This window comes from Pollachius pollachius (genome assembly GCF_949987615.1).
Source record: "Pollachius pollachius genome assembly, chromosome: 4".
Classification (NCBI taxonomy): Eukaryota; Metazoa; Chordata; class Actinopteri; order Gadiformes; family Gadidae; genus Pollachius; species Pollachius pollachius.
In genome coordinates, this window is record NC_136937.1 from 4,051,647 (window position 1) to 4,063,190 (window position 11,544).

The window sequence follows — 11,544 nt, forward strand, 5'->3', positions numbered from 1 at the left end:
CCCCTCTCCGATCCATGGATCATCTACTCTCCGATGAGCCCCACGCCTCGACCCCGCCCCTAATGACCGGGATGAGACGCACCTGCTGGGGCGGCCGGGGTCCGGAGGAAGAGGCGGCCCCCGTTGACAGGGAGGCCTGGACCCTCTCTGCAGCTGGAGTTCAGAGCTGCCTTACAGCGGAATGAAGTCACAACCGCTGGTGTTGAATTAGAAATTAGCGGTTAGACGCTGGATCGTCTTGGACCAAGCGGTTCTATGTTAACAGCAGAGACGAAGGCACCATGTAGGCCTATGCTTTAGGATTATAACGCAATGATTAAACACTCGGATAATATCATTTTCCACAACTCACGTCTCTGAAAGCGTTGCCAGATTGGACCAGATTTCCCGCCCAATCTGGCAACACTAGTCCCAGATGGCTGGAGCATCACGCTGGGGTTTTTTTCGCCGTTGGCCGTGTTCACTCTCTTTCTGGGGCTACTTCGCGACGTGAGGCGGTGTAACTCGCTGGTGGCATTGGTCATCACAGATCACAGTGTAATGTGTTAGTGTGTGTTAAATACATTGGCCAAATAAATTAACTTACTGATTATGTAAACTACATTTGGCACAGAAGCAATGCAGTCTCAAAAACGGTTCGATTTTTCAATCAATTTATATATATTTTTTTAAAATACATTGAGAGTTACACAAGCAATCACAGATTGTTCTTTCAGGATGATACACACTGCAGCAAATAAATGATGTTTATAACCCTGCAAACCAACCTGTTTTTTAAGGTAATTAAACACAATTATGACATTGGTCGTTGATTCGTGTCTAGTTGCTGCTCTCTGCTGGCCACAGTCGGTACAGACATTTAAATGTTTCATTTACACTCATGATGACGTCCTCTCCCTGATGTGTGGACGAACCGGATTCGGAGTGAATCCTTCATCAAGGCCAGCCGTGGTTTCCATAGATTTTAATCAAACAGCAGCTCATTGCTACGCAAATGTCAATCAACTCCCCGGTTACCATAAAGCATGTTTCTATTGTGTATAGGTGTATATTGTATAATTTTAATGTACAACAAAAAATGTATCAATACATTTTCTTTTTGCTATACCTCAGGCTTTTCAGATTAGACCTCATGTTGAACGAGTCAAGACCCAAAACCCTTCTACAAATGGGCAAGGTAGAATCAAAACCAAAACAGATTCCCAAAGTCCTTCAGGGGCGTGTCTCCATGACTCGACACACCATGACTCTGCAAAACAAACCGGGGACGCAACCTTCAGGAGGCCTGCGCCCCTATTGGCGGGACGTTTCTTTCAAACGTCCCGCCATTCCGACGTGTCATTAATCTAAATTTCATTCAAATTATCGTTATACTTAATGTGATTATATCTTAATTCCAGGCGCTTTAGTGTCTACACCGACATTCTTCATTGGGGATACATTCCTAGTCTTTGAAACCTGTCATATCGGGCATGTTAAATAAGTGCACGCCCCACCACTCGTAGCACACTTCTGGTATATTTTTCCAGGATTCAAGTATTCCTTTTAAGTATCTAGTGAAATAGAATTTGAAATGGAAAATTATTATTGCACCCTAAGAAATTCTTTCCTGGTTTTCTTGTAATAATTCCTCATTAAAAAAGACAGCAAGTTTTTCCTCATGTTTTTGAGAATATACTGTAGGGGTGAAAGCTGCAGCTGCCACTAGTGTGGACTGATTGGACAACAACAAAGCGTTAAAGCATCAATGGGGAAAGGCTGTCCCCTAAATGCTAATGTAAACCCTGGTTGGATAAGGATTCAAAATTGGATATGACGATGAAATCTGACGCATAGTTTCAGGGTTAAATAAATTATTGCTGTCTGTGGTTCTATATGGGCTGTGGCAATAATTTTGAAAAATAATAGGCTTCAGCAACATAATGAAAAAAATAATTATGAACTAGTTAATTTTTGGAACTTTGAACTAAGTTCAAATTTTTGGAACTTTGAACTAAGTTCAAATTTTTGAATCATGAACTATGAACTGAACTAGTTGTAAAATTTGTGAACTGAACTTTGAACTAGTTCATGTAGAAAGCGAACTTTCCCAACACTGCCTGCCCCGCCCTAGCACACCACACATGAGTCCTTTGGCGTCGGCTTCGGGCTAGGGTAGGTCGGGGGCGGGGGGACGGAATTCAAGAACGAGGGAGTGTTGGCGTACACCTTCGTGGGCGTGGCTGTGGGCACGGGCGTGGGCCTCACCACCGGCGCGGCAGCGACGGTGATGAAGGACCGGACATCCCAGGCCGACACCGTCTCCTTGTACGTGAGCAGGAACTCCGGGTAGATCTGAGGCCGGTCAAAGATGACAAAGATGGAGGGAGAGAGGATGTCGTCGGCGCAGCTGTCGTAGAAGAGGGTGTCCCCGCCGTCCTTGGAGGGCGGACGCACGTAGCCGGCCTTGCCCCGGGTGTGGTGGCCCACCAGCACCCGGGACACGAACATGGAGCGGACCGTCGAGGTGTTCCCGGTGTAGTTGTGGGAGTAGCTGGCGTCCCGGGCGAAGTAACTGCCTGGGGATGGGGAGAGAGACGAGGAGAGGAGGGGAGAGGGGGAGACAGAGGAGAGGAGAGAAGGGGAGACAGAGGAGAGGAGACAGAGGAGAGGGAGAGGAGAAGAAAGAGAAGAGGAGAAAACAGAGGAGGAGAAGACAGAGGAAGAGAGGAGAGGAGGAGATGGACGGAGGGGGAAGTGTGACAAGATAAGAAGAGAAGAAATATGAAGTGTTGCTTTATCTTCAGCTTGAGCTTGTGTTTTGAAACATAGACCCTGAATCCATCGAATACACACAGAAAATACCCACAGAATAATACATCTTATCCAAAAAGGTTCAACCCATTTCAAGTATATCGGCACATCTAAAGTTTGTTTGTGCAACCTTTGGTTATCCAAGCCAATCGAACAAATGTCAGTTGTTTAAGTGGCAGTCTGTAGGATTTAATGCCATCCGTCCAGGTATGGCGGTGGTACTGACCTGTGAGGTGGCAGTAGGTATCGACTAACTTTAGGTCATAGTTTGACAGCTTAAGAATGACAGCGATTATGATTTAACATTTAACTAGTCCTTCTAGAGCCATTTGTCCATTCTAGGCTACTGTAGAAATATGGCAACTTCCATGGCATTGGACTCCCTCTGTAGAAATTGTAAATCAACAACACACAATTGGAATATATTTTTATGGGCTGTATGATAACTCAAACACACTTATGTACATGCAATACCTTCCAAGACTGTTGTGCTGCATGCCACTTATCGTACACACTGCACCTTTAAGCCCTGCAGCCGTGTCGTAGCGGTTAGCTCACCGTTGCCGTAGGCGGTCCCGTGGGTTCCGCAGATCCTCCAGTCAAAGTTCGAGCAGCAGATGGCGTCGATGAACTTGGAGTCTGTGCCGTGGAACAGCTTCCTCTCGGCCACGCAACGGCCCCCGTTCTTCGTCTTCATTTGTTCCCTTTGCCTTCCATAAATCACAATTTCAAAAAGAGTTACAATTTCAGTTGATCGTTGCAGACGTTATCGTTTTAAGTCGAACACCGCACAGGTCCGCACCGTACGAGTCGAACACTGTATGTAAAATGGCCGACACGAGAGAAATCAAACACTGTATGGTGTTCGACTCAAAACGATAATGCTTATAATGATAAAAATAATAGTGTTTAATGCTTATGATAAAAAAAATCGTGTTCCTAAACACTGTAATTTTAACCATTTAAAAAAATATATATATTTCCCTGGTCTCGGCCATTTTACGGATTCTCAGACTGAGTGACGTACAACTGAAAGTAGTCCCAGAGACTCTTGTTCTGAATCCTCTCGATCTTCACGATGTCAAAGTCGGTCATCGTCTTACGAAACAGCGTCTCCACCTCCTTGTATTCTTCGGACGAATCTTGCAGCTGAACTTTCTACCAGAGACGGAGGAGGAAGACCTTAATTTACCTTTGAGAACGGTTAAAACCCAAAGGTGTATATCATGAGACTCGTATTTTTAGCCACTTTTTAAATACATCCTAGCTTTGTTTATCATCAGGATGTCATCACCATCAACACTAGATAACACTCAGAAATTAAGAAGAAGTTAACATCATCTTTCTAATAATGAATATAATATTTATATTAACGCATGCACTTCATGATCTCAAACTAAAAAATTGTGTTTGCTTGTAACTCTTCTTATAAATTATAATTATCATTACCTTGTGTCCAGTGACAGGAACCTGGGTCCTGTCCCAGTGTCTTGGCACAGCTAGGAAATTGGTTGGACCATTTTGAGGCCTTCTACGGAAATAGAAAAACAATAATAACTTCACTTGCAGAGTAATAGAAAGGACCAGTTCTGTGTGTAGTTTATGGGCAGCTATCCAAAGTGCCTGATGTAAAAGTAGGGCTGTGTCTCACCGAAAAAGGAGGGTCAATATTAGCATAGAGTTGTGACGACAGATACGACGATACAACTGGTTGCCAGTCAGTGGCGCTTTCTGAGGGCTTACAATCATCTGTACATGGACATTTTTCTACAGTAGGAATGGAATTTCCCAAAGCTTCCTGGTCATAAAGCAGTAAAACCGAAAGCGATAGCATTCATCAGGGTTAAGCCTGGGTACGGGTGTGCATGAAGGAGGCTGGTTCATGCTTTTCTTATATTGTGTAGTGCAGTGGTTCTCAAATGGGGGTACGCGTACCCCTAGGAGTGCTTTGAGGTACCACAGGGGATACACAGTGAATTGAAAAGTAATTAATTTTTTTTCAAACCTGAGCAACTTTAAATTCTGAAAGCTAGACAATAGCAAATCGGGAAAACTGGACAAGTGCTTGAAACGTGACCCTTTTAATGTTCATGTTTACACTTCCAAATAGAACGCACATATATTATTCATGTTCCATTTTATTTTATTCTGCCTGTTTTGTGTTTTGTGCCAGTGAAGGGGGTACTCCTTCCACTGAAAATATAACTTAAGAGTGGGTACACAAGTAGAAAAATTTTGAGAGCCACTTGTGTAGCGGGACCAAGATGTTTGACTTCTCTAAAAGCAAACAAGAGAGGCAGTCCCTCCTCCAGGTGGAACACACCTTGTCCTGATGACCTGTACGTCAGCGGAGGACAGGAAGCGAGGCCGTCGCCTCACCACCCTCTTGGTGCCATATCTCTTATTGGTCTGGATCATGTCTGCAAAATGCAAAGGAATACAAATCTTATGATGCTACGTTTCCATGTAGTCTTCAAGCAGACACTGTCTGAAGCGACTCACAGAGAGATCTCAGTACAGATTATTAATAGAGCGAAGGCAGAGTTCACTGCTTGTTCAATGGTTGGCTTAGATCAGGAGGTAGGGCGGGTCAAGAACCAATGTTCATGAATGGAATTGTAAGCAAACAGGTATTACAAGTAAAACAAGTGAAGTCTGGCAGTTAACTTTGCTCGCGAGGATGGCTGAACGCGCGAAAATCATTTATTGTAAAGGGGGGAACACAACCTCAATGGCAAAGCACATTAGCACTGTGCATCAAATAAAGGCCAAATGCAGAACCTTCGACTGTCTCCGAGTTGAAAAGACTGTCTCCTCCTTCTCCTGTCGCACCACAGACAGGCCCGTCTTAATCATCCACTAAAGGGTATGAGCGGTAATCGCACACAGACATTGTCGATAGTCCTGTCAGCTAAATATAGTAATCCAATTGTGAAATCGGTGTTGTAATCAGCAGCATACAAGCTAGTTATCTTAAAAAGTAAATAAAGTTTCAGACGTGCTGCGTGATGATGTGGTGAGGTTGGCTCAGTAAAACGACTATTAGGTTATCATGATGCGTTCAAATGTAACATGAAGAAACAGGAAATGTAGTTTTTGGTGAGAAAATTGAGTTATACTGTATTACTCATGTTTCTGTATTACTAATACAGTTGTATAGTGCTCTAATCATTTTATAATATATATATTCTAAAATGTATATATATATATAAAAATATATATATATAAAACAATGTTAAGCATGTAATTCTTAATATTTATTAAGAATTACATCCTTAATTTAAAATACAATTATTTATTTCCTTAATATTTTCCTTATTATTAAAATTGCATCTTATTTCCACCAATCAAAAGAAAAGTATCGATAGTGGTATCAATAAAGACTCGGATCGTTAAGCAGCATCGAAAATGGTATCAATATCAATAAATATTAACGATCCCCGTCCCTAGTCCCTGAGCAAGACGCCTCACCCTAACCTCTCCTGACCAGTGTGTGTATGAACGGTTGTAAGTCGCTTTGGATAACAGCGCTTGCTAGGTAAATGTAATGAACTTTGGGTCCCAGGGGTTGAAACTCCCAGGCCACGACGTCACCATCCCTCCCCCGCCGTATGACAAACGATTCGAGCTCATGGGGGTGTACACCGATGGGTGGGTCGGGGGGTGGGGGGTAGTAACGGTGGCTCACCCTGGAGGCTGAGTGTGTAGGCCTGGGACCCTGCGGTGAACTCCACCACCTCCTGGGGGTTGTTCTGGAACTTCTGCTCCAGCTCTGTGCTGCTGTTGGTCTGGAGAGAGCGAGCAGGCAACACACACACACACACACACACACACACACACACACACACACACACACACACACACACACACACACACACACACACACACACACACACACGGAAAACGAAACTGTTAAGTATTTTTTATCTATTCAGGTCAGTTCTTTGAATAAATTATTATTCAAGCATAATTTAAGGCATATTTTAACTCTCCCGCCAATTATATACCCTGAGCCCCCTAGCAGGTACTCTAGACTTAACTTTTACAAACCACAGATTACAGTTTTTTTAATTGCTTGAACACTTTAGACACATCCCGTCCCGGGGCAGCGCGGGGGAAATATATCATTGTGTGCCTCTATAAGCCTTCGAGGGTAACTGCACCGTCCCTATAGGTCCCTACAATACCCAACATATCTTCACACTTCTAGATGCACTTCATAATGCTGCTGAACAGGAAAGATCAGAGCAGCCCAGGTTTTTTGTTGTCTGGGATAATGTTTGCTTCCATCGGGCTGTTTTGGTCCGGAACTGGTACACCAACAATAAACAATTTGAAGTCGTATACTCGCCATTTCTAAACCCTATAGAAGTTTTTTTTTTCGGTTTGAGGATGTAGTGTATATGACCGCCAACCATATGCCCGCATGCCTCTTCTGCAGGCAATGGAACAGGCCTGCAGAGACATTGAGGTAAGGTAAATCCATGGATGGATTCGGCACACAAGGCGAGGATTCATAAGCCCACCCACACACAATTTCCATGTTTTTCTGTGTTTACAGTACAGTTGTGTATTTTTGGTAAATTTTTGTTATATTTTTGCTTAAACTGAATTTACTGAACTGTAAAGTACTGTACTACAATGTAAAGTGTTGAGTATTCGATTTTTTGGTTGTTGTGAAAATGTGCCTTCTGTGGAACTGAATTAAAAGAGTGAATATGGAAGACTGCAGTATTTTATATAAAGTAGACTAGTGTGTTGCTGCTGATCTGAAAGTGTATTCATATGATACAAGTGTGTATCATTTTGTCATCAGAGTGACATTTTGACGAAGGATTGTTAGGTTTCGATGGAAGAGTTTCAATTTGACATAGATGTGAATGGTTTATTTCTCAGTGTTGTGTCTAATTTGCTTGTGTGTTCAGTTTTGACACAATGAGCCAAGTTTTGCAAAATGTATTCAAGCAATTGAAAAAAAATGGAATATCGGCTGGTTTATTACATCTGCGGATGTGAGCCAATACAGGCCGGCGCCGCTTTGCGATGGTGCTGAACTCACCGGTGAATCGTACTGGTTCCAGATCCCATTCTCATCCTCCCAGTACCAGAGCCACTCAGTGGTGAGTAGGAAGGTGGGCTGGAGGACTGAGGAGATGGAGGAGAGACGCCTGACCTTCTGGAGTCCACGCGTCATGGTGTCAAAGCACACCGCTTCTACATCCACCGTGCTGCAGGAAACATCACACACCGTTGACCCTCAGTATGTGGGTTTAGAGATCACAAGTGCAGCATGAAACACAACGCAACATTTGTTGAATTTATTCAATGGTTGAAAATAGACCGGACTTTGGGAAAACAACAGGAGTAAACTGAGGTTCCAAACTGGGGTAAAACGGAGTAGACTAATTGAAACGAAATGGGTTTCAAACTGGGATAAAACAGTAGGCTCATTAAAACGAAAGGGGTTTCAAACTAGTATCAAACCAAGGAGTCAAATTTAAACCAAAGGGTTTCAAACTGAGACGGTAAACACAAAAGGCTAATTTAAACAAAAAGGGTTTAAAACTGGTATCAAACTGAGTAGGCTCATTTAAATACAAACAGTTTCAAACCTGGATTCAACTCATTAGGCTAATTTAAACAAAAGAGTTTCAAACTGGGACGTAAACGGAGTAGGCTTATTTCAACAGCACCTTCAATCGTTCCTGTCCCATACCTGTATGTCTTTTTGGGGTTACAGTAATCCTCTTCTATCTTCTCTGAGCTATCCAGCAGCGTCCACTGATGGCCCTCCAGAACTTCCCAGCTGTAAGGCAGCCTGTAATGAGCTCGGAAACACCTTTCTGAAGAAGACAGGGAGTAAAAATGTATTATGTATCGGTGATTTATGAGGCTAACGCCACAGGTCATCTCTGGTGCTCTGGTGGCATCAGGTTCGAACTGTGTTTTCTATACGATTTGTTTTTAAAATACGATTAATTCGTTTGAACTCACCTACGGGGTGTCTACAGGTGCATTTAAGGAAGTACAGGCAAATCTCGGTTTTATCTGAAAAACAATACAATCAATGAACAACTGTTTTCAGATCCATGGAAGAGCACTTTCCCTCCTGAGCCACATGCCGCCATTGTGCTGATTCACTTGAAAACCTCCAAAAATACATACAAGGGGACAATAAATGTAAATATCAAATAAACGTTCTGGCTTTACCTTGAGGCGGTCTTCTCCTTTTACCAGCTCCCCATCCTGGAGCTCCAGCTCCATCGATAACACCTCCAGCTCCACCACCACCAGCAGCAGCACCACCAGCACCACCGATAGCAACGACACCATCAGCACCACCGATAGCAACGACACCACCAGCAGCACCAATAGCAACGGGAGCACCGGCACCACCAGCCCCAGGGACCTGATTGGTCTGTCCTGCCAGCTTGGCCTTGTGCTCGATGCTACTCAGGACCTTCTTGTTGATGTACAGCGGCTTCATGGCCGCCATGAGGTCGTTAGGGATGCGGCTCTTCTGCAGCACGTTAAAGGGCTGCGGCTCGTAGAAGTCGTGGGCCAGCGAGCAGCAGCAGTTACGACGCAGGTATTGCTCACAGATGTGGATCCTTTTGCAGCCCTCCTGGCATCCGGCGTTGTTGTAGTCGAAGCACACCTGTCGGGGTGGAGAGGGGGTGTTTTTGATGATTGGCATTCTGGACAGGGATATTTGCATGGTAAGGCAATGTTGATCTCTCTCAAGATTTCTGCCTTGCTAATTGAGTTTTTTCTTGCCCTCTGGGGGGCTAGGGTCAGGGGGGGTGTCATAAATATATGGCCTGTTAAGCCCTTTGAGACTGTACCTGTGACTAAGAGCTATACCAATTAAATTGAAATTGAACATTGATCTACGTAGTTGAAAACACACTGTGTTTAATTACAAATAAAGCAATTTAAATATTGGTAATCGTTGGCTCACAAAACTGAAATATAAAGTGTATTTTATGTTGCATATTGTCAGTATGCAATAAAAAGCACTAAAGCAAACTTTTATGAAAGCTAACGTTGAATAACAACAATATACAATATATAATACACGACTGGAAGTGCTGAGATACAGTGAACCCTAAATCCATCGCCTGGTTCGCAGTGCTATCCGTTTACTCACTCTCGCATCCGATCTACCAGCTCACACACTTACAGCGGGGAGCAGGGCCATGTCGTTCTGCAGCAGCAACACACATATCTCCGTCTTGTCCAGATCTTCCAAGCCATGTGTTCTCAGAAGTCCGGCGTTGTGTTCGGAGTGGAGGTCGTGGGAGAAGGAACACTCTGCCCGCCTGTAGGGGGGGGGGGGAACACATGACGTGTTCAAGGAACGCCTACCAAGTGATGATACGCGTTCCCCTCACGAGCAGCCGAAGTTGTAATTGAGTAACACAATTACAACTCACATGGTACCCCTTTAATCTCACATAGCCCCTTTAACGCTCGGTGAGTGATACAACATAAATACAACATTAAAACAAGAGGACTTCGATAATAGGACAACACACGCTCAGCCAGGAAAGGGGCCTCCCTCCGAAAGGCCTTCAGATCCCCACCGGAGCACCATGCATAATAGTAAATGGGCCCTCACCTTCCAGGAACAAACTGGCACTCGCCGTAGAGGTAGGTTTTACAGAGATGTAAACTGCTGCATCCAGGTCCAGCGCATACCAGCCTTCTGCACAGTCGGAGAGCCGTCTTGGCGATCAGACGCTTCTCTCCATATATTCCATTTGCGTTGGCAAACCGGTCTCGGTTGCTGATGATCTTGTTTACCGTCGAGGCGTCTCCGAATACACAGTTGGCAACCAGTTCTTCCCTGTTTGTGGATCCGAGGTTCCCGCAGAGATATTTGACTATGGCAGATTCTGCCATTTCAATTTCCTGTATTCACTGGCCTCTCACTCCAAGTTGTACACGGCTTTGTACTCGGTGGGTCGCGGTTATTGACCGCAGCAGCCGGGATGAGCTCCCTGTTCTCACGATTGGAAAACGAAACCTAAGTTTCTTCCGGGATGACCAAATAAGGAAGACGCATGATGTAAACAAGGGTAATAAACGCACCGAACTACATCGGGTTTATTACCATCATTGTATAATAGGCTGTATTAGATCATATTATTAGTTATGGATTCATTTTTTCATATGTATAATTTGTTTTCTTTGTTTTTTAATATAATAATAACACGACTCCGAGAGTTGCCTTTATTGAACGACCCCAAACATAACACAAACACGGCACACCTGATATTGTGGCGACTCCTTCGGGGTCGCGCAGGGGATCCTGGGAATTGGGGTTATATAGATATAGATATATATAATAGATATATAGATATATATAAATATATATATATATATATATATATATATATATATATATATATATATATATATATATATATGTATATATATATATATATATATATATATATATATATAAATATATATACAGGGTGCGATTTGCCGGTGGGGATGGTGGGGATTATCCCCCCCTCTGGTTTACACGTCCTACCCTCTGCTGAATTATTTTATCCTCGGTGGGGATAAAAATTATAATACACAGGGTTCGTCTTCATTTTAAAACATTTTAAAATGTTTCTCAAAATTATCCCCCCCTCTGGTTTTTTCACAAATTGCACCCTGTATATATATATATAAATGGATGGATGGATGGATGCGAGGAGCACGGGAAGGATGAGATGGGAGCCCAGGTTAAGCGGT

General features: G+C 43.5%; 1 protein-coding gene across 1 annotated transcript; it reads right to left on the reverse strand.

Annotated features, from left to right (window-relative positions):
* Positions 1-684: 684 nt before the first annotated feature.
* Positions 685-10,800, reverse strand: LOC307075380 (protein mono-ADP-ribosyltransferase PARP12). The gene is made up of 12 exons (XM_079735968.1): positions 10,415-10,800; positions 9,977-10,115; positions 9,004-9,451; positions 8,788-8,841; positions 8,510-8,636; positions 7,853-8,021; positions 6,482-6,581; positions 5,117-5,213; positions 4,243-4,324; positions 3,821-3,951; positions 3,352-3,503; positions 685-2,558 (listed from the first exon to the last, which is right to left on the reverse strand). The coding sequence occupies exons 1-12, from the start codon at positions 10,696-10,698 to the stop codon at positions 2,110-2,112; spliced, it is 2,232 nt and encodes a 743-aa protein (XP_079592094.1). The 5' UTR covers positions 10,699-10,800; the 3' UTR covers positions 685-2,109.
* Positions 10,801-11,544: the final 744 nt, after the last annotated feature.

Coding starts and splice junctions, on each gene's coding strand:
- LOC307075380 (XM_079735968.1), bottom strand. CDS start 10,698: ATGGCAGAATCTGCCATAGTCAAATATCTCTGCGGGAACCTCGGATCC. Junction 8,842..9,003: donor AAGGAGAAGACCGCCTCAAG/GTAAAGCCAGAA, acceptor ATTGTTTTTCAG/ATAAAACCGAGATTTGCCTG. Junction 3,504..3,820: donor CTCTGGGACTACTTTCAGTT/GTACGTCACTCA, acceptor GATTTATGGAAG/GCAAAGGGAACAAATGAAGA.